General features: G+C 39.6%; 1 protein-coding gene across 2 annotated transcripts; it reads left to right on the forward strand.

Annotated features, from left to right (window-relative positions):
- The first annotated feature begins 102 nt into the window (after positions 1 to 102).
- SREBP (Sterol regulatory element binding protein) lies at positions 103 to 21,658 on the forward strand. 2 transcript variants are annotated; one of them, XM_089252005.1, is made up of 16 exons: positions 103 to 371; positions 2,354 to 2,952; positions 5,746 to 5,966; positions 7,283 to 7,418; positions 10,071 to 10,185; positions 10,706 to 11,116; positions 11,409 to 11,584; positions 11,703 to 11,949; positions 12,585 to 12,751; positions 15,822 to 15,960; positions 16,131 to 16,239; positions 17,335 to 17,598; positions 17,736 to 17,901; positions 19,316 to 19,492; positions 19,657 to 19,777; positions 21,128 to 21,658. In XM_089252005.1, exons 1-16 carry the CDS (start codon positions 347 to 349, stop codon positions 21,355 to 21,357), a joined length of 3,303 nt encoding a protein of 1,100 aa, XP_089108131.1. In that variant the 5' UTR covers positions 103 to 346; the 3' UTR covers positions 21,358 to 21,658. The 2 variants fall into 2 exon arrangements, with proteins under 2 accessions (XP_089108131.1, XP_089108132.1); XM_089252006.1 differs by having other exon boundaries at positions 152 to 472.
- Positions 21,659 to 24,240: the final 2,582 nt, after the last annotated feature.

Consider the following 24,240-nt stretch of genomic DNA (forward strand, 5'->3'; position numbering starts at 1 on the left):
ATCACAGCTGCCTAGAAATCACATCGGTTGCGATAAAAATCGTAAAGTTCGGTCACGATCACATTACGACACTGGTGAATGATGTCATACTACGCGTGATCTGATTGGCCGGGTGAGAGTCTTCCGATGATTGCGTGATGATGATGCGACGACGAAAATTGTAAACACAAACGGCGTTGATTCCTGCTAGCAATGTCGAAATGTGTGTCTCCGCGCGATTTTAACTTTTACGGAGTTAACGATTGATTTGTAATTAAAGTAATGTAATTTATATTTAGATTACGGTTATCGATCTTAACCGTTTTTATTATTATTTCTTTGCACGTGTAATCCGAGTGAAGTTGAGATGGAGGCTGATATTGAAGTCGATGGTGAGTGAGTGTATATGAGAGGTCTATCGTAATAATAACATAAACCCTGATTTAATATAATAAGATTGAATATAGACCGAGCTTGATTAACACAAACAAAAGTATGTTGCTCTTGTATATATAATCGTGTTCTTGAAATTTCTCATGTTTCACCCATGTAAATGAATGTGAAATTCATGTGTGGGAGCAGGGCATGTGAGGCGTATTTACAGGAAGGGGGAGGGTGTGGCAGATTCGAGGAACGTTAGTCAAGTGAAATAAGTGTGGGCGGCACAATTAGTACACCCGGTACAATTTAGTACACCGATCAGACAAAGGGTGCTAGCGTGTGAGCAGGGCCTTCTTAAGAGCATCATGGGCCCCTGGGCCAATTGGTTTTTCCGAGGCCCTACCTTGCAAATTCTAGAAAATTTTAACCGGATCTCATTTTTGTGAGGCCCTCTTCTCCTGAGGCACCCGGGTGGGCCCATGCGTTAAGACGGCACTGCGTATGAGTGACCTAGGGCAGTGGTGCGTCAATGAACTAGGGGGTTCGCAATAGCTTCTACAAAATAAAAACTTCAAATTTTTATTTAAAAATATGTCAAAACTGAAGAATGCATTTATGAGCCAATTACCATGTATCATACGCAATGTAATTTTATCAAATTCTACTTGTCTAATAATCAATATTATCGGCTCCGTCATGCCAGAATCACGAATGTGCAACGTCCAGGCAAGAAAAGAATGTGGGAAATGACGTTTGAATGTTTACTTTAAGTTATTTTCCTAAAATGTTTTGTCATGCGTGTTTCAGTAGATATGTTTGTTCTAGCATGAGGCGGATGATATCAAATTAGTACTTTTACGGGGTGACTTGGAGAGAATCGCCCAATTTCAAATTGTATATTTCGTAAAAATTAAAAACACAGAATATAGAATGATATGTGATTATATGGGGGGGGGGGGGAGAAATGTGCCAACGTTTTATGAACAACTTTTTTTAATGGTCGATTTCAAGTGTAGAATCATTTTGAAATTGGATGATTCTTTCTTAATCATCCTGTGTAAAAAAATCAGTGACCATACACCTCGCTACTGCACTTCCATCTTGCATAAGGGACACTTAGTACATAAAAAAAAAAACAAAGTAAATATTTATAAGATATTAAAAAAAACTAAATAACTTTGGAAGTCTATATCTAATTAAAATTGAAACAAGCGTTCTCTGAAAAGACCTTTCGGGGCAGTACATATCAGCCTCTGTGGGAGTTGTGGGACATATAGTCAGACTATATAGGGATCGCAGATAAATTTTTTTGATCAAAAGGGGGAGTTGCACTTCAAAAAGTTTGCGCACAGCTGTCCTAGAGAGTTTGCTAACGTGTGAGCGACCAAAGCACTTTGCAAACACTTGAGCGCTGTAAAGAATGACCTAGAGTGCAAGGGGCCAGATTGTTAAAGACCAGAAGAATGATTAAAGCGCTTTCGGGTATGTGAATGATGGAAAGAGTAACCCAGAGTGTGTGTAAGTATGGGAGTGATCTAGAGAGCGCAAAGGACTTGGTCCGTGAGCATTTCCTGATCTCACCCCTGCTGACAAGCTAGACAGCGTTGTTCTTGGCACACAAGAAACGTGTCCACAATCTCGTAAAAATTTTGTACCCTTGACCTAGGGCATGTCCGTTCCCCAGTAGGGGGTTGGTTTTATCTTGATAAACCTTTGCTCTACCTCTTCACAAAAATATCGCTACGCTTGTACAAAAATAACCCAAATTATAGCCATTGTTCTGTTTTCATTTTATCCACCCTTATATTATTAGATGGTAAAATGCCTATTACCTAAATCGTAAAAATATCCTTATTAGTTGGGATAAATAGCTTTCTACCATAATAATCGCTCGTGCAACTTCTGAACAACAAACTGTTTCTTTTCAGTGAAGATAATCATTTTTCAATATTTTCCGCAATTTTCATTATCTCTATCTTCTCTTATTCTGTAGATATGCTGAATTTCTGGAATTCGGAAGATGATACCAACACATTGTTTGGTGCAGAAAACCTTCTAGAGCCGATGGACCTGAACAGCGGCAAAATATGTGACTCCGACCAAGACCTGGTGCTTGAACTCTTTCAAGGACTGGAATCTGTGGGATCCGAAAACAAGCTTTTTGGTACCTCACAGAACGCGTTCGCAGAAATGAAAGTCCCGGTGCAGCAGCTCTCTCAGGAACAGTTAGCTACCATCTCAGTGCAGAACGCTATACAACCAAAGCAGATGGTCGTGCCACAGGTCAAAGCAGAAGTGTTACAGATGTCGGTTTCTCAACCGTGTCAGTTCAGCGGTACGGTGAATATGCCACAAAGTACCATAGCGAACAAAACTGTGTTGCAGCAGGCTGCTGCGCCTGTTCAGAAAGTGCTAGTGCAGTCTTATTCTCCGCAGGTGAAGCAGATCCTTTCTTCAAATACTGCCGCTGGTGTCACGACTACGACGACGGCCGCTGCTGCGAACGAGCTGATAAAGCTTTTGAAAGAGCAGGAGCAACAGCAGAATCTATTGCATCGGCTGACTCAGTTGCCTCCGCACAAAATGCAACAGGTTGGTCGCAGAGGTGTTGTACTTTTTTTTGGTTCTAAGAAATTACAAGAGTTGAGACATATTTATGGCAGCTATTTTCTATACTGGTCGGTCATCGGGATGACCACTACTTTACCACACACCAACTCCAGTCATATATCGCTGTATAGCATTTCCAACCAGTTGAGTTGGGCGAAGCAAAGAATGACCTCAGGTACACACTCTCCAGCTAACACTATTTAAGGTGCTTTTGATGTTTGCCTGGGCGTTTCTATTTGAGGTTGTAATTCAAGATTCTCACAAAAAGTTTGGCTGATTTTTTTATTGTTGTCGTCCCAATAACAGACCAGTGTTTAATTTTTTTTCTTCAAAATAATATCTTCATAAGCGCTAAACAAAAAAAACACAAACTCAGCTTTCTCTCTAGCACATACATGTTGTGGTCGGCGGATCATTTGATCATTTGATCATTTTTGTCGCACCACGGTCATTTTCTGCACACGAGGGCTAATTAGACCGGGACCTACAATTTATTGCCGATTCCGAACGGCAGGCTTGTTTTTCATACTCATCGAGAGGTTGGTGCGCTAACCCCTCGATGGGGGACTCCCTGCGGTAGCAATTTTTGCTGACGTCAAATCGCCGTTTTTTGTTGTACCCCTGTGTCAGGAAAGTTTTCTGACAAGGACGAACTGGGTATCGAACTCGCGACACCTCTAAACATCCTTTGGTACTTTAGGCGAGCATCTTATCGACCGGGATACCGCGCCCCATGGTCGGCGGAAGCTAGCTTTTTGTGGTTCCCAACTTTGAGGCACAAATGCAAGCTGACCTCCCCGTTAAGAAAAGACTTCTTAACGGGGAGGTCGGCTTGCATTTGTGGACGAATAATGATTTGGCTGAATACCGAATATTTGCTAATGCTTTGACCAAATATCAATTCCCCCCCCCCCCTAAAACTAATCAATATTATAAAATTGGCATTTCTAACTGAAAATAAAATTATTGGTAATTTCAAATTATATTGAATTTTAATTATCCAATTTATTATTTAAATAGATTTAATAGATTTTAAAGATTTTTGTGTTGCCGATATACTGATGATCAAATTTAACGATGATATATTTTACAGTAGAACATTGGTTATATTCAAACATCAATTTCCCGAACAACTCGGTCAACCGAACACTTTTTCAACCTAACTCATTTTCAATTTTTGTATAGGCTAGTGATGCTGAAGACAGTTGGTATTTTCTTGGAACTTGAATCTCCTCTCAACTCGATAGCCTCCTTCTGTTGTGCAATAATCCACTTCCAAACAATTGTACATACCATACCTGTGAGCTATTGATGTAAACAATGGCGGATCCAGGTACAGTGTACGTAGTTATAAACGATTGACATGCAAACAAATGCGTGAACAAGGGCAGATTTATCCATCTTTTTTTCTTGTTTACGAATTCATCTAATCCTGTGGGTGTGCCTTAATGAAAGGGAGGCAAGTGTCTTCTTGACAACAAAACAGTTCTCAGGGTTTTGTCAGAGGGTGGGAGTATTTTTCCTAACTTGTTTAAAAACAAATAATTTTCAATCTTTCTTTTCTTTTAGTAGTGTCAACACTTTTTGCCTCATTAGTGGCAGTAAATTGCAATATAGCGATATGGCCATAGTTGGAGTTTGATGAAGTAGTAGCAGTTATTATTGCATAGTGTTTTAAAATCAGAACTTTGTTTTTCATAAATCCTTGACTACTGTACAGTAGAACCTTGATTAACTGGGGGTAATGCTGGGAAAAAAAAACAATATTAAGCCTGCTGGCTCACAATATTGTTTGTGCTTCTTATGGAAAGAATATGAAAATGTCTGAGGTAATGTAACTACTAGAGCAGTGATTCCCAACGTAGGCGACAATGTCCCCTGGGGGGGGGGTAGAAGCTATGGTTGGAACATAGGATCCTATGGGTTACATTGCGTTGGGGGCGATGGGAGAAAAAACTTTCCAAAGAAGGGGGCGATGGGACAAAAAAGGTACTAGAGTATGCTGGTCTTTGTCCTTTAGGGGTAGCCAGTGTTTTTATGGATTATAAGACCAACTGCCCTAGCATGGCAGTGGAGTCACTACTGTTGCTGCTTCTTCGTGAAATGTGATGCGATTCTCATTAATGAATTTGCTCAAGATAAAGCATCAGAATGTAGTCCTAAGTTAGAAAATGCGGTAAAAATTAGAAATTTTGATACTGTATATAACTTTCAGCAACTAAGATATTTAATAGGGAAGAAAATTTATATTCAGGCCACTTTCTGGAAGAACCACTTATACCATCTTGTACCATTTAAAGATATACCATTAGAATGTATACTCCAAGACTAGAAAACGTGATAAGAATTAAACATTTTGGCTAATTATGAACCAATATTATATTTTTCAAGGGGAAAAAAATTTATTTTTGCCACTTTTATGTGATTTTTTGAGAAAAAACCATGATTAAAATCAATGTGGTTCAAACCAAAACAACACTGCCCATAACACACTCGTTCAAGCAGCTGACAACGCATTCACAGATCACTTAAGTGACTCCTGGGGTACATTTCAAGATCACTCAAGCAGCTGGCAGCACATTTAAGTGGCCCATGACATGTTCTCAAACCAATGAAGTGGCCCACACTCTCTTAAAGGTTGAGCACCTGTAGCAGGTGTGTGCTAGAATCGTTATTGTTCAAGTTGATAAAAATTCTTATTTTATTATGAATGTGCTACATAGCGTTAAAACAAATCAAAAAACTAACATTTTTGGTTTTACCCCCCCCCCCCAGTTACTGCTTCAGGCTCAGTTGATGAAGAACAGTAACGAGAACAACATAGTGACATATGCCGCCACCCAGCCCATGGCTACAGCCACGGTCTCACCCAACACACAGTGCATCGTCACGGCTCCATCTCCCCCAATCCAGACTGTGGTCGCAGCGCAACCTGGGACCATACTTACCACGAGTATACCAGTGTTCGTCGATGCAGAGAAGATCCCTTTGAACAGGTATGTCTCGGACCTTTGCCATGAAATTTTATTTATTCTTTCTGTGGTTCTTTGTTTTTGATGGAAGAATAATGGATTTTATAAATAAATTAAATGATTTGTGTATGTATGACACAGTAGAATCTCAAGCCTGTATCAACCAAAGCATCCATTAACCAAGGCACTTGGCCAGACCAAGGTCCACCAGCTGCATTCATCTTTTCACTGATGCACTGCGACAAATTAAGGAAACCATTCAAACTTATAATTTGAAAGACCTCTGTGTTTAACGTCACCCCTGGGGGGGGGGTGATAAAAATTGTAGGTACTGTGACTACTACTTAACTGTACTTGCACCTTACCTCTGCAGAATTTCTAACTAATAGGCACGAGTGAAATGTATGTTTTCAATGTATTTGTGCCAAGGCGTAGTAGAGTGGGGGAGACTAGGGTGTCCAGCATGTCCCTCACATCTTGGTCCCTAGGTTGAGATCTTTTGCGGGCCTCTTCATAATGAATGATTTACAATGTGAAAAGACAAAGAATATTGAGAATCCTCCAGGGCTGGAGCCCTGTCAGCAGGGCCGTCTTAAGAGTATCATGGGCCCCCGGGCCAAGTGGTTTTTCGGAGGCCCTACCTGGTAAATCCTAGAAAATTTCAACTGGATCTCATTTTTGTGAGACCCAGGTGGACCCATGCGTTAAGACGGCACTGCCTGTCAGCCTCATCCTTGTGGGAACCATGGGCAGAAGTAGTTCAATCCTACCTGCTGCTCAGGTGCAAAGCCTCATGTGCCTCCCTTACCCTAAAGAACACTCTTGTGTCAGAATGACAGAGCTTTAGCCTGGGGGACCATAGGATATACCTGATTTGTTTCAGTACAAAGCCGCACACCATTGTTTACTGAGCAAAATGTGGATAGTCATACATCCTGCATTTTAGTCCAGAATTATTTTGTCGTTCTTAATTATGCCAGATAATCTACATTACGAATTGATGAGCCATTATTACTTACATATATCCTGTGAAGAGCAAGTACAATGAGGTGACTTTTATAAAGAAAGTTATTACAAAGCCGTTTCTGGTGCTCCAGAGACGAGACAAGTGAGAAGTCAAAATTTTCCTTTGCCTTTATTTGACTAACTCAAAAAAATTATTGGGTAGGAGGCACCAAAGTGCACACTTGTTCCCGAAAGTTAAACAGTGATGCAACTTCATTGATTTTATCAAGAAGTATTTGTCTATGTAGTTATCAATTGGAAAATTGTTGTACCCTTTTCGTTTCCTCATCACTTTGTGTGGTTTAATTAAAAAGAATGCTCTTGGTTCTTTCCAGGTTATCAGCGATGAAACCTCAACCAGTTAAAGGAGAGAAGCGTAACGCTCACAACGCTATCGAAAGACGTTACAGGAGCAGCATAAATGACAAAATTGTTGAGCTGAAAAACATTGTGGCTGGACCTGAATCAAAGGTGAGCAAATACATCTTTTTTTTTTTTTTTTGGCACAATAGTGATATATGAGATGTGATTCGATGAATGAGGTCGATATCTTTGAGGGGGGTAGCATTACTGCTTTCGTATCACTCTTCAATACGTGTCGCAACAAGTTTGAGCATTAAGTGTTTTTTTTTCCTTGTGTTGTTCTAAGTTTATGTTTTAGCAGTTAATATTGTAGGAATGGGGGAAAATAATTTTAAAAAAAGCAAAAATCTGAGTACCTAATCCACCACTTTTTGATCCCCTTATTTTTGGATCAATGAATATAAACATTCATTCAAGGGTGAAGAACACCATGGGCACCCATTTAGGTTCACCTTCCCAGATAATCTTTGAAATAATTCTGAAAGACATTTAAAAAAAAAAAAAATTGTCAGTATCGGCAGGTAATCTTCAAAACATTGATTTTTTTTTTTATTGGGAATGAAACACGGATTCATACCAGAGTTTAAACACCACCAGAGCAGTGAATGGAACATGGTAAAACTGCGCCAAAGAGGGCAAAGACTCTTTCTTTTCTGCTGGGAAAAAGTTGGCCACCAGGGCTTCCGAAGATACTCTGCATTAGCTCATCATGGTGACTAAGAAAATGGTATTAGATTGAAATTTCCTATGTGTTTTACCACATGGTTATCCTAAATTGAAGTCTGAGGAAAACCACTATGTATTCCAATATGAAAAAGTCGAAAAAAAAAATATTTTTGGTCGTTTTTCTGTGGGAAAACCATTTCCCAAAAATTTTCCAAATTTTTCAAATCATGATTGGCCACAGTGATTTGGGATTGTCGAGGCATCATCTAGACCTGGGGTGGCCAACATACTGTTCAGCTATAGCATTGTGGGCTGCATCAGTGGTGCAACTTTGGTGTATAAGCCACACCATTATTAATTGAATAAATTAGTTAGTTATTAAATTAATTTTGTCACTAGAAATAAGAAGTTTGTAAGCTGTTCGTTAATCAAGAAATCTGCTGTTGGAACAGATAGTTCAGATAATGATCACAAACATAATTTTTTTGCCGTACTTTTACCTTGTCGCGGGCCACACAAAATCTATTCATGGGCCAGTTGTTGGCCACCCCTGATTTAGACCAAAGATGGCCAACGTTTCCAAGCCATGCTGCAATCACGATTATTTTTTATGTGTGTGCCACTCTAGCAATTATAACGCATCGCGCGCGTGTCCCGGGGTGCGTTTGCATTACTGCAAAATGTTGTGCTGCTGTCTGCTTATTTTCATGTAAATGTAAAGTTCATCACACTTTTGAGTTCTAAATTGTTTTTATTTTTGAGTCATAAATTTGGTAATTTATGACTCAAATAATTGTAATTTGATATACATACATACACAATCGGCATTGTCCTGTACTGTTTGTACAGGACAATGCCGATTGTGTATGTATGTATATCAGCCCCAAAGCAGAACGTGCCAAAATCTGTGACATACGTCACAGAAACAATTAGGGCTACTGCAAAACAATCTGGAAGTAGAGAGATAGGTGGCTTTTTCTCAGCCCAAGATATCAAGGAAACATTTTATTTTCTGGATATTATGCTGAGGTGAACTCGGAAAGAAAAGTCAAGACAAGGAAGTCAGTTTCCTTGAAATCTGGAAGTATTTTAAGAAAAAGTGCAAGAAAACACTATTATGAAGATTTTTACCACAGAACATTTCCAGTCAGCTGAGATTCATTGCAGAACAATGCAAAACATTCTGCTTTTGGGTATATCAGTAGAAGTTCATCTTACCTACATCATGTTGGACATAGACACCAGAACTTGAGGACTCAGGGTATACAATGTAATTGCATTATACAATGCATTTCCTCCATGTGAACGATCCCTAATCTCACGCACATACACGTCCGGCAGCTATGGCTAAAGATAGAAAATCAAACAGAAGCACATTGAATAGTCCCATCACAGTTATTATTTTAAGAGTGCCTATCGTACTAAATATAGGTTTGACAGCATAAAAGACCGTCATCCATGAGTAAAGGGTTATTTAAAAGTTGTAAAGAATTTTTTTAATTTTTAAAATGCCAAGATTCGCGCACGAAAAAAGAGAGTCTGGTGTCGTGAAAACAATACCCCATCTCAATGGTAAAATGGCTTGAACTAAGTTTTGCACTAGTGGTCATATTGTTTGAATTAGGCTTTGTTCGAATCTCTCGTCCAACATATTCTACATAGTTGGTCTCCCATGATTTTTTCTCTGTTTTTGAACTTGAAAGCTTCGCTTGATAGGGGGGAAAATGTTTTTCATCAAAAGAAGAAGCAATCATAGCAGTAAATGACTAAAATGACTATTTTGAAGCGTTAAAGGAAACATAATTTTCTGATGGGATAAAGCAATTTGGGATGACATCATTGGAGCAGGTGTGGGGAGAGCTCGAGTGAGACTATGTCAAATAGGCATAAAATTTCTTCTAGAGAGAGAAAGGTGAAACTCCATTTTATGTTACTTATCAAACGCCCTCATACCAGTATACAACTATTTTAAAATGAAATCTCATAATCGCATTCATCTGTTGCACAGTGAAATGAAGCATTTTGTGTTTTACTCTGATTATCGTGCATTCCTTTTTATTATATCAACATTTTCTTTTGGCCTTTCATTTTTAGTTGAACAAGTCAGCAGTTTTGCGGAAAGCTATCGAGTACATAAGATTTCTTCAAAATGCCAATGCGAAACTAAAACAGGAAAACCTATCTCTGAAAATGTCTGCTCAGAAACAGAGTATGTTTTAATTTTCTTTTTATCTTTATATGAATTCATGTACTTGAAAAAAAAAATGTTTTTCTTTTGTTGCTCCACGTGAACCCATAAATTTTACATCCTTTTCTACTTTGTGTGAATTCATGCTTTGCATTCTCCTTCACTTTGTATGAATTCACATGCATAACATTCTTTTCCACTTTGCATGAATTCATTATGTTTTACATTTTATTCTTTGTATGAATTCATTATGCTGAATGTAATAGCAGAATGTAATGCAACATTCTTTTCTACTTTGCATGAATTCATTATGTCATTACGCATTACATTCTATTCTTCGTATGAATCCATTAAGCTTTACATTCTCTTCCACTTCGTATGGATTCATTGAGCTTTAAATTTTTCTCCACTTGGTATGAATTCACCACGCTTTACATTCTTTTCTGCTTTATGCATATTTATATGCTTTACATTCTCTTTCACTCTGTATGAATTCATATTCAGAATCATGTATAAATTTGTGTTTTTTTTCTTTTTGCAGAATTGGAAGACCTTCTGCAGCAGAAGCCTGTATCGACAACGACAGACATCATCAATGATTTCACACCTTCCAATTCAGACATGAGCTCGCCTGAGAGGAGCCCCGGTAGTAGTCCAGGCGACATATGCTTCTCTGACCAGGATTCGCCAAGATACATTGGTTCAACAGAGAAGAGCAACGTTGGTCCCTACAGCATAACTCTGATCCAGGACAAAGAGGACAGCAGCGATAGCTTCTTGACGAGAGGCATGATGGATAGGACGAGGATTATGTTGTGCATGTTCGTCTTTGGTATCCTTGCTTTCAATCCGTTCTCCTACTTCCTGAACGTTGCTGGTGGCGGATTGGGATTCGACGATTCCACTGGTCATACCGGAAGAGTGATACTCTCTGAAGATGCTGCTGGAGAGGGTAATATTTTGGCATTGGTTTCCATTATTAATCACACTGTTAATTTGTATAACATACTACAGTTAAACCCTAGTGCCTTGATATATTCCATCAGATATAATTCAGGTATGGCCATGTCCTCCATTGCTTTATGAAGTCTAATCTACATTTGTTTTCCATAGTTATAATACCAACTATGTCCTCTCCAAATGACTTCTGTGTGAGAGGATCTCTCGTTTGATTTTAAATGATTATTTGGAAATTGCTTTATGACATGTTATCAATAAAGTGCCAAATTTATGTGTGTTTTCAGGAAGCTGGAAGGCGAAGATGTTCTATGGATTGACTTCATGGTTGATGAATGCTGTTATCGTTCTTTTGTGCTTGAAACGACTCTTTGTCCATGGAGAGCCAGTTCTGAAGCAAGGTTCTGATTATTCCGCTTTATTCTGGAAGCATCTCAAGCAAGCTGACATTTTCATCAAGAAGGTAAACACTTTTTGTTTTCTCTCTCCTAAAGCTGATTTACACTCGCATCCGTTCTTTGAAATACAAAATATGCATTTTGTATCAGTGACAAATACAGATGTTTCCTTTTTTTACTCAGGAAGAACATGTTAGTGCGGTCCTCCAATTGAAACTTTGTTTGAAGGCTCTCGGAAGACCATTCCCTATCAGCTGGTTCGACCTGTTATGTGGCACTACCTGGCAGACATTGAAGCACATTCTACATTTCAGTAGAATTGACAAGCTTGTGTATGTGCTTTTTCATCTGAAAAGTAAGGAGTTCTCAGTGGAGAGCTGCAAGAACGCTACCCTGGTTTATCACAGACTCATACAGTTGCATCTCCTAGGTATAGTATTTATGATATTCATAATCTGAACATTTTTCTTTTTTAAACTGACTGCATTTGTATAGCACTGATCCTGAATAAATGTTTTTTGGGCTGTTCAGCTGCCGTGAGTAGAAAATGTGTTTTAGAGTCAGTTGCAAACAGGGATTTGTCCAGCCAAAATTTGGTCCATTTTCCAGACACAAAATTCTGGATTTGAGTAACGTACACTTCATGAAATACAAATTAATTGAACCATAATTGACATTTTGTTTATTTTATGCAAATGGGATTGTTTCGATTGTCGCAAAGTTAAAGATAATTTTCTTTTTCAAAGAAAGAACATTTTGCAGAAACAACCCTACAAAAATATTATTTCAATGCCATCATCATTTCAAGTAAGACGATCAGACCTCACTGTACATGCATCCGATGCAAGAGTAGCAACTCTAAAAACCTCCCAAAAATGGAAAAAACAATGATCTCCAGAAACGCTCCTCCAAGAACTGGTTTCTTCTCCCAAGACAAACATGGCATCCGGTTGGGGACAGCCAACAAGGTGCCAACGGCCACTTGGCAAAAACACTATACAACACAATAAGGAATATTAGTTCTCGCTGAAAATTACTTTAATTTCATGAAATATTTGTTTGCAGGTTATTTGACGGAATCAAAAATGGAGAGACTGTACCTTGCTCTGTGTGCGAGAAACATGAGTGTCGAGGCCAGTTCGATTCTGGATATGGAAAAGGCTGCAGAAATCCACATCACGTCAGCCATGGGCTTTTTGAGCTGCTTTCCTCAGAGACTGCACATGAAAAGTGTGAGTATCTGGTGTTTTATCGATACACTTTAATCGCAAGTTTTGTTTATTTGTGAAGTTTGATCACACGTGAAGTGGGTTTTGCATTAGGTCTTATACTGTCTTAATACGTTGTATAACATACATGCTCAACCCATGGCTTGCAAGCCAAATGTGGCCTCATGACCTCAGACATAATTTTGTGAAAAAGAACTGACAGACATATTTTTTCCAGATCACTCATGATCAGTGGCATCATGCTACAGTTCTGCATCACTTATGAGCCATGACATATTCCCACATCATTTAAGTGGCCTGTGGCACATTGCAGGATCATTTGAGTGGTGTGGGGCACATTTTCAGATCAATGGAGTGACCTGCAGTAAAGTTCCAGATAACTTAAATGTCCCGTCTCACATAACCAGATCACTGCGGCACAGTTCCAGAGCATTTGGGAGACCTATGGCGCAATTCAAGGTCATTTAAGCGTCTCATGGCATATTCTCAGATCACTTGTAACTTGCTTTCCAGATCAACTGCCACGCTCTTCCAGATCACTTAATTAACCCTAGAACTACCGAGTGGTAATTTTGACCCCACTTGGAAATTCCCTTTTTCATCCAGATTTTGAATACACTATGAAAGCATTCTTTTAGGAAATAAAATCTTTTTTTTTCCTTCTAAAAATAGAATTGCCCGTGCTTTGTTACATTTCAGGCTTAAGATAAAACTGTTTGCCAATTGTGACAGCACCTCGCGCTCTTTCTGCTAGTAAATTGAGCATTAGCTTCAAACGTAATATCTCTTGCGAAGGGTTTTAACAGCTGGCTGATGTGAAAATATGTTTAGGAAAGAAAAAATTCACCTGCCCTTGCAGGGAATCGAACCCACATCCTTTCACTTTCTGGGTGAGCGTCCTCGACTGCAGAGGCATAGAATATCTCAATCTTTCCTTGGAGCTTGCATGCACTGAACGAGATAGTACGTGGATGGTCAGACTTAACTCTCAGGCCAAAGCTCACAATTGCTGACACTGCCGCCAGATGACGACTTATCAGAGGATGATGTCACTCTCCGCTATCCATAAAAAAGTTTTTAACAGCTGGCTGATTGTAAAGATATATTTCGGAAAGAGAAAATGCAACTGCCCTCCCGGCAGTTCACCCGAAAAGTGAAAGGACATGGATTAGATTCCCGCAAGGGCAGTTGAATTTTCTCTTTTTCCTAAATATATCTTTGCTGTTAAAAACTTTCGTATGGATAGCGGAGAGTGACATCATCCTCTGGTAAAATCCCTTTACCTTGATTACTCCAGCTGGGAGGGGGGGGGGGGCATAGGTGGCAGAACTCTAAGGATTGAGGTCACTTGATCCCCCTCCCCAAAAAATTTTTGTGAAGCCTGCCCTCAATTACTCGTGAACATACAATGAAATTTACGCACCCTCCCCACATGTTTTATCTAATTATTTATATATAGAAAGCCTGGCAGCCCTAGTAATCCTTCTTTTTTTTTTTTTGTGTTATCGGATAGAAGGCTTGATTGTCATGGGGTAATGTAATTCCAAAATTTTGAAATCAATGAATAATATGCAATGTAAATTCCAAAAAATATGAACATAAATTTTTTTTACAGGGTTGGGTCCCCCATTCCCCTAACAACCCTCATACAACAATATTTCAAATGAGGCAACCCTGGTTCTTATACTCTTGGTTTAATCTAAAAATATATCAAAATTTGCAGCAGTATCATGAATTTCTGCAATAGCAGTCAAAAAGACAGCTCTGGTAGTTCTAGTGTTAAGTGACCCTGCAACGTCCCTTATGGGAGTTGTTTGCCCGGTTCGAAATATCCAGTAATAAGGTGGCAAACAACAAGTGGAAAATGATTGCGAGTAAACTTTCGCATGAAATTTTATTTATTAAATTCAATATAAAGTTAGTCAATTTTAACAGTAGATTAGTACAACATGGAGCCCACTATTTGACATTAACAGAAAGATACTGGCTCACCAATTGATGATCATCAACAGTCAAACTTTTATGCTGATCGGACATCCGATGTTGTTAGTCACTTTGACGTAGCTTTTCCCCGCAAGTATCAGTGAAGGTCTCTCGGTTGAGAGCTGGATCGTTTCGATCAGCACCAGGAGGCCTCTCGGTTGAGAGTCGGATCTATTCCAGAAGTGGCCTCTCGGTTGAGGGCCGGACCACCTTGATCAGCTCCAGGGGGGCCTCTCGGTTGAGGGCCGGACCACTTTGATCAGCTCCGGGGGGCCTCTCGGTTGAGGGCCGGACCACTTTGGTGTCACTTACTATGTGTAGCCTTGAAAAGGCCAGCTGCTACGTCTATCATCAGCAATGAAGAATTTTGACTGTGAAGATTAATTAATGCTTTCGATTCCGGACCTGCCGGGAAACAAATTCAAATACTGTAAATTATTTCATTTTAACTAATTATCAGCTTATTTTCCCAGCCTAAGGCCAATGGATACGGTAGCAAGACGGTGAACCGTCCTACTAGAGGGCTTCAGTTGAAAAGAACAAACAAAGGATGAATGCAGAGTCAGTCAGACCTGTTACAACGTATGGCCGGTATTTAAAGGGAAAACTTCCGACCGCACGTGTCTAATCAAGCCAATCGGCTTCAAGGTCACCTCATTTGCATGTGATCGTAGGCGGACATCATCACGATCGGCCTTGATCGTCGCCATACGATCACCGCTGCCAATGAATAGTAACAATATTTATGACAACAGATTTACGTAATGGCGACTACAGACTTCTACGCTGGGGGACCATCGGTACGTTACAACCCATGATAGGTTTTTAATGAAATGGCCTGTACTGTCCACAAAAGGTTGAGCACGCCTTTGTGTCCTATAATGACATTTTTTCAATGGTGGAATCGCATTCATACACCTCAAATAATTTGGTTATTTGTTGTATTCTATATGACGTGTATATTCCTGAATAGCATGTCACAGATCTCTCCCCTCTTCTCTGTATTGCATTTTTTGAAATTTTCTCGCTATATCTTTAGAGAAATTTCTGTGCACCAATTTTTTATTGGTTTTTATAAATTTTGTTTCAGTGGTATCATATGAACGGCAATGTTTTGGTTACACCGTCAGTGAGGTGGATCACTCACCCCATTGGAGAAGTTTTCTTCCGGAGTGGCATCTGGTCCTACAGCAGCGAAGGAACATTATTCAGCTCTCTTCCCAACACTAGTATGTTTTTTGTCATGACGATAAGTGACCTTTTTTGGTTCTTTTTTTGTCAGACTTTGATTTATTGAGCGAAAAATTGTTCCTGCCAAATGGGTTAAAAAAGTGTTATGCTCTACAGTTATGAGAAACTAATTCTATATCTCTAATTTCAATCTTTATTTTTTTTCCAGCAAATCCACTAAACTTTGCCACCAGAGGTTTCCGCGAATTCCTTCTCGAGAAATTGAGTTTTGCTTTGCTGTCGCCGAGTATGGAGATCGCAGGCAGGAAAAGAAGAAGGTAAGATATTTTGGCCAGGGCTTGACAAACCAGGAGAGCGAAAGGAATTATACGCCAGCAAAAATAATTTTTTAGACTTTTTCAGGACTCTGTAACCTTTTCCTATGTTAATGGAAATGGTTGCATAAATTGGAATATGTTAGGCGCTATGGTGACCTGGTACTGGTAGTGGCATATTTACAGGAGGGCTTGGCGGGCTATAGCCTAAGGCAGCAGGATGAGAGGGGGCGGCAAATTTGAGGAATGAGTGGCCAAGAAAATTGGTAGAATGGGAGGAGGGCGGTAAATTTTTATAAATCTCGATAAATCTGCCTCTGCCCAGACAGCAAGGGACTAGGTTAATGAATGACCAAGAGCACATGCAAGCATGTGAATGACAAAAAGAGTGACTTAATAGAGTGAAGGACTTGGCTAGTGAAGGACTTGGCTAGTGAAGGACTTGGCTAGTGAAGGACTTGGCTAGTGAATGACCTAGAGCATAGTTTCTCAACCTTTTGTGTTCACCCCCCCCCCTTCTTCAGAAATTTTTTTCTCCCAGCGTCCCCTAATGCAATCTAACCCATAGAATCCTATGCTATATCTGTAGCTTCTACCGCCCCCCCCCCCTGAAACATTCCATCACCCACGTTGGGAATCACTGACCTAGAGCATGCAAATACCGCCCAAAAAAAAAGACATTGAGCATGTGTAAAAGATCAAAAGAGTGACCTATAAAGCTAGGAACCATGCCAGTGAGAGATCAAAAGTGTGATCTAGAGCATGTGCAAGCATGTGAATGATTAAAAGAGTGACTTAGGTGTACTTGCAGGAATGGGGAGGCTTAGTGGGTCATAGCAAAGGGTGGTGAATTCAGGGAAAGAGTTGATAAAAATTGACTATATAATGGAGGAAGGGTGGCAAAATTCATGTAGCCCGAAGGTGGCAAAACAATAAATGCGTCTCTGGGTACCCGGATTTGTTAAGACCTAATTTTAGCTGTATGAAAGAAAGAATTCATGCCAGACACCTGTAGTTTCTGTAGATTGAATTTTTTTATAAATTCTGAAGCGATGACTTATCTAAGTAATTTGACACGTATCCATTTTTCCATCAAAGGAATCTGCCACCTGGTGCCGACATCATGGAGTGTCTACAGCTGTTGAGGGATGCTTGTTCCCACTCTGAACAGCTCCCATTTTCGTGCCCAACTGCTGCAGATGCTGCTGGTTCGTCCTGTAACAGACTCAGCGAGGACAAGCTAGCTGTTTGGTGGACATCGGTCCTCGGAGTTGCCCTCTCATGGCTTCTTGGAGACGAGGGCAAGGCGAAGAAATTCTACAAAGAAGTTGAAGCGTTCCCGAATGAATGGGCTGATAACTCGTAAGTTTTCAGTCTTCCATGTTGTCCCTGATACTATTCATATTCACTTGTCTCGATTTGCCCTCCAACAATATTTTCACGGTAGTTTGCATAATTTAATTGCATAAATTTTATATTTATGGATATTTTCATCTTAGGGATCCACTTCCCCTTGCAGTTCTCAATGCTTACGAGGTTCGGCGTCTGTGGCTGAACAAAAGCTTGCCCAACGAGATGCTGTTACAGCAGTGCGACCAGGCGGGCAACCTAGTGAAAGACAGTTTGAGCATCTGGTTGCAGCAACTTCCTCCTCCATTAGTTCAGGTGAGGCATTCATTTGAGTTCTTGTTTCTAACTTCATTGATAGGTGAAAGATATATTTGAGAAATCATGTCGAAAACAAACAGATACTAAGTTGGTATGCATGAAGTGTCAGATTCAGTAGTGAAAATTCAGCAGTAGTTCCGTGGAAATGAGCTCTTGTTGATCGAAATCAGCACAATCATAATGCAACAAGATGTACGTGTACACTGGTTTTACAACAACCTTGCATTATGGACCAAAAATAATCAAAACTGTTTGCAAGAACTTTTCTATTGTTGAAAATTTGCCCTGCAAAGAAAGGGGCGGAATTCTTAAAATGTGGCAGAGCGTGCTGGATAGTACAATGGGTAATAAGTGCTATTTTTGTGATTTTGGACTATCATTCTGAACTGGTTTATTATACAGCTGTGAAATTAAATCTCTGTTGACAAATTTAGATTTCAAGAGATTGATTAAATCAAGTCTCAATCCAAATGTTTTTTTTTTTTAATTTCTTACTGCAGAAACACGCCATAATCTTGGAAGGGGAGGGGGTTAACCTTCAAACCCCCCAAATGGAAATAAGCTGGGACACATTGCAAGAAAACAGGACAACAGATGGGCTACAAGTATTCTAGATTGTTGCCCCCAAGGTGTTAAATGTCAGAGAAGGCATCCGTACCTAAGATGGATCGACGAGATCAGAAAAGTGGCTGGAGTCAACTGGAAGGTTAAAGCATCAGACAGAGCAAAATTGAAAAATTTAGAGGAGACCTTCATCCAGCAGTGGATTGAAAATGGTTGTTGATGATGATGAGTTAGAGTTTGGATCAAAAACTTTGTTGCAATTTATGTTTTACAAAATTTATTTTCCCCGATTGGCAGCGGAAAAGTCTCTACTTTGTTTTTGTATGCAGTAGACTGTCCATAATCTCACAATTTCAAGCTGGCTCCCCCTTTGTGTGTGAAGAGGGAAAAAACATGTTACTGTGTTTGTCCCAGAGCCCCAATTTTGATACGGGGGGGGGGCTCTGTGACTAAGTCAAGGATGTTTTGTTAGTCCATAAATACATGATATTTAAATTTTGGGGCCCCCAAAATGATGGAGTTTTTTACATATGTCTATGAAATCAGGCCCTGTGCGCTGGGTTGTGCATGGCCATGTCTGTGCAGAGAAGTTGACACTATTTGAGTGTTTTTTGCTTTTTTTTTCAACTGTGATTTCGGTAATCCGGTATAACCCTGGTGTGATATGTTCCAGATTAGTGAGAGTCTACTGTAGTCAAAGTGTTGCCATAAAGCTAATGATTTGAATGGCACCTTGAAATAACATTCTAAAACCGTTGCATATTAGCAGTTTAGGAAAATAAGGTTTTCTGATCAAATAGTTGAAATTCTTTTCTTACTGTAATTATTTCCTGTTTTCCCCTGTTAGGCTTTCCTGGTTATCAGCATCGACTGGTGTCTTAGCACTCGTAAAGCCATATGGGAGTATTCGCAGGGCATGTCGGATGATTCTGAGAACTTGTCGCTGGATTGCCTCGACGGGTTCCAGCAGGATCTTCATTGCTTAAGGAAGCTTGCCCACCACATGCCGGAGATACTATCAAAGGTAATTGATTGTATTCATTTTGGTGATGCAATCGAAATGTAAAATCTTTAATCAAATAGCAAAGATTACACTTGGACAGTCGAACACTAAAAATTTTCATAATTGTTGCCACTTGATCTAGCTATGTCAAGAAATGAGTATGTATACTAATCTATCTGATTTAGGTTCATCTGTACGAGATGACGATGAGAGTCATGGCCGGTGCAAATCCTGTAAAGACTCAGCAGATGTTAGAAAGAAACATCAGGAGAAGGAACAGATTCGCGTCGATCATTTGCACGAAAGGTGAGTTGTTGTCACTTTTTTTTTCAGTTAAAATTGCATAGCAGGATACACACGGTTTTCGAATGTCCAAAAAGTGACATAGGATTCACATTTCTAGTCATATTTTTCTTAATTTGATAAGTGTAGTACCATAGTAGGCAGCTATGTGTAGGGCAAATGTTGTGGTTAGTCCATGATGTGCAGCGACAGTACAGGTTGTTCGTAAACTGTTTCGAAAAAAATTGGGGGGGGGGGGGGTGACAGTATAACCCCCATCGTGCCCGAGTGGCATGGTGGTAAGATGCTCATCTACCATCGTGAAGGTTGTTGTCAGGGTCCCGGGTTCGAACCCAAGGGAGGATATCGATAGGATATTTCCCTTAATGAACTCCAGGCGACCACCGATAGACAGCGCGTTCACTTCCAACCCATCTCACTAATGGCAGTAAATTGCAATATAGCGATATGGCCAGAGTTGGTGTTTGGTTAAATAGTATCCCCCCATCAAAGCGACCAATATTTACTATAGAACCTATGGTCGTAATCCACTCCGAAGGTCAGAAAAGCGTACTGTAAATTATCCACATTAAAGTTTCAACAGTGGAAAAAGATACATAACAAAATCATAAGTTGTACAGTCCTGTGCAGATCAGTGAAAGACTTAAAGTGACATCCAAGGGTGTCACAGCATGGTTTACATCAAGGAATGAAAGATTGGTGCACCCTCTCGTAGACTCCTGGTGTCATATTGATCCTGTCTGCTGCAACAAGGGTTCTTGTGACTAGATCTACAAGTGTCTCATGTGGGGGGGGGGGGCGAATGAGTGATGGTTACATCATATTGTCACTCCTTCAATTTTTTCTAAACAGTTCGTGAACACCCTGTATACTAGGGACAGGAGTAGGTTGCAACTGCTAAAATATGCTACAGGTATGGGCGAAATTTCAATGAGCTGTGGGCAAATCGAGTGGTACATACGTTTTTGGAAAGTGCAATGCGTGTAAAAAGAAAGGGCCAGGGTTTTGACAAAAGAACTACACATTTGCTCTCATCAAGTAATACGTCGATCAATTGGTGCACAGCCTCAATGAAATTTTGTCAGTGCTTGCAGTGTGTTTTACAACTGAAGAAGTTTCTAGGGTGAAAAGATCCGTAAAAGATTCATATACATCTGTTTAGCCATTTTCATTGACAACACTCGCTTGTCTCCGATTCCACTGAAAATGTCTACAGCAGATGTTAGCAAAATTTTCTCGCCAAGGTAGTCAGTTAATTTTTATCACACATCTTCTATAAGTTATTTTTTTTCTTTCTAATGTGGAGTTATTTTAAATTCCATTCATCAAACATTTTTTCTGCTTCTTTATCAGGAAACAATGGCGAGATGGAAAACTCTGAGACGCGCGACCATGCGGAAGCCCTTATGCTTGCATGCGACCACCTTCCAGATTCAGTGATATCCAATCCCAGGGAGAAAGAGTGCATGCTGGCAAAGTCGGCCAGCATCCTGCAGAGGCTGGGCGACCAGTCGAAACTTGCAAAGTGCCACAAGATGATGGTTGCAGCAGGAAGCGTCTTCATTGCACCGGCTCAAGCTTGAACTTTTAACATGTTTGGTCAATGATCCCAAGTAAGAACACACACATTGTCCATTGTGTACCGAATGCCTGAGGCATTTATATGCAAGATTGAAGGGTGGAAATAAAAACTTGTTTGCTTTTATCGGAACTGTTATGACATTTTTAAAGCTGATTGATGTCATTTTTCTCATCAGAATATTTACGTTATGTTTGTAAGTTGCATCATGTCATTGCGAGTAAATTTATGACAATTTCTTTTATGAGTGTAGATCAATGTAAGTATGTACGTCCATGCAAATAAAGCATTCGCATTAACAGTTATTGGTTATGCTTTTTTTTTTACGTCAATGTATCAGTCTCCCCAATGATGTTTTTCCTCCCCCTCTCGTTTCATAAAATATGATATAAGAAAAAAAGGTAAAGATGGCGCCGGCCTGTTATATTTAATGGCTACCGGGAAATGGACTTCTTCAGTGACGTCAAAGCTTCGCGCGAAGGCCTTCTGCTGTAGATGGTGTTGCCCATAGCCATTGGATATAGCAGGGCGGCGCCATCTTTCCCTTTTTCTGTAGTATATCCAATAGCTATAGGTGAGGTGTCCTCCTTATGCAATGCCACCAGCTTTGCGTGGAAGCCTTCTGCTATGGATGGTGTTTGATTAAGTACAAACCACTCAAAATCACTGAAATGCACGAAACAGAAAATTTTGAAAATGTCTACGATTGATGGCAATCACATGTCAGTGGGAGAGCCTTACAACATGGACTGCCAATTTTTTTTTATTAATTCATCCATCCTACAAAGCTGTTTAAAATCTTGCCGGGAGTTGCAGACCATATTCAGGTCGGCCCATGCGCTAAGATGGCCCAGCAAATATGGCCGATTTGACCCCGAAGTGAAATTTTACTTTTTATTTTGGCATAAAATGCATTTTAAGATTTGATCGAGATTCTGAAAGAAAAGTAAAACAAAAGATTCGAACAGATTGTTTCTACCAGCCACTATTTAGAACAATTTTTTGTTACAAAAAAGTTTTTTTGAGCTTAGTGTGAGAAGCATATTCAGAGGAGAGACCTACATCCAGCAGTGGATTGAAAATGGTTGCTGATGATGATTATGTACAATTAACGCCACACATGTTTGTAAAAACTGGGCTGTTTAAACAAAACAGTTTTGTAAATGTTTGATTCAAGGCGTGACATGACCCTTGAAGTCGAATTTTCAAAAATAACTTCAAAAAATATTCCATTCGATTGCAAAGAAAATACTAAAAATTTCGTGTCAATCGGTTAATTTGATCTTTTATAATTAAAGAAATACTGAATTATATCATAAACGTCTACTAGAGAAAACAACACTTTGAACGCAATTTTCTCAGATTGCAGTTTTTGAGCTCATCCTGAAACTACTGCTCCCAAAAAATCCGAATTTTTTGCAGAAAAGTTTAGTCGATATGTGTTAGTAGAATAGACCTCAGATTTAGTAATTGACTAATGGGAAGTATTTATAAAAAAGTTGAATTTTTAGATTTTTAAAATTTATGTATTTTTTTTTCAAACTTTAAAAATTCATAAAATTCAATGTGACCATTCGATATGAGAGTCTGAAGTCTTTTCTAATAATACACATCGACTAAACTTTTCTACAAACATTCAAAATTTTTGGGGACAGTAGTTTTAGGATGAGCGAGCCGATCTCTCCTTTAAAAAGTCTCGCCACAGAGAGCAACAGACCTACAAACGGCACAAATGTAATTCAATCATAACACATCACTCACTTCATTTCTGAAACATAGATGGCAGCACTGAAAAATCAAACAAAACACTACATATGCACTCAGACTGTTAGGTACAGACACAGTTACAACTCCGGCACAACTCACTAGGTAGGAAATCGCCCATAAATGGTGATAGACCTGTGTTGTGCTCGGTTTTGAAAGAAAGAAAAGTTTTAGGATGAGCTCAAAAACTGCAATCTCAGAAAATCGCGTCCAAAGCGTTGTTTTCTCTCGTATACGTTTACGATATAATTCAGTATTTCTTTAATTATAACGCAATTATTTGGCCGCTGTGGTGGTCGAGTGGTTATAGTGACGGACTCGCGTTGCGAGGACCCGGGTGTAGCAGTAGTAGGTAGGGCCTCCAAAAAAAAATGGCTCGGGGGATCCATGATGTTCTTAAGTCAGCCACCTCGTTGGGCAATTTGCCTGTTGTGGCGTTGTATTTGCATAAGATCAAATTAATCGATTGACAACGAAATTTTTAGTATTTTCTTTGCAATCGAATGGAAGATTTTTTGAAGTCATTTTTGAAAATTCGACTTCAAGGGTCATGTCACCCTTTGAGCGATTACAGCATCCTTTCGACCCCATGGAGAACGACAGATTTATTCGATAAAAGGGAAAGTAATTACACAGCTTTGATAGATTTCAAATCGAGTATACATCATCAGACAAAAAACCGGCGAATTTCGCATCGAATTTCATAAAACGGAAATATATTTCAACAATAAATGTACGTATATGAAGTTTTTATCACCGCGCAAAGTTTCATGGAAGCGTGGCTCTAACGAAAATCGCATATAAGGATGCAAGAACATCTAATGTAATAATTACATGTAAGGATACGAGACATCTGTCCCTATCTTGTCATCCGGGGAAATAACTTTGATGAGAGCATCGATAACCAACGTGTCGTCGTCGATCGAAGTCGGTATCGGTAGCCCCAACTTGAAAGTCAGACATTTTTGCTCGTGGAATGTGTCGTACTTGGCTTCACTGAATTCAAACGAGTCGCCATACTTCAACGAAACGAAACATTTAGCGTGTACCACTTTGTAAACGTTCGGTGATTTGACCAAAGTCACAATGATACTGGTCGTGGTTTTCCCATCTTTTTCGGTAA

The sequence above is a fragment of the Pholcus phalangioides genome, unplaced genomic scaffold (genome assembly GCF_987345545.1).
Source record: "Pholcus phalangioides strain wild (caught in Gottingen) unplaced genomic scaffold, Ppha-v1.0 ptg000028l_1, whole genome shotgun sequence".
Lineage (NCBI taxonomy): Eukaryota > Metazoa > Arthropoda > Arachnida > Araneae > Pholcidae > Pholcus > Pholcus phalangioides.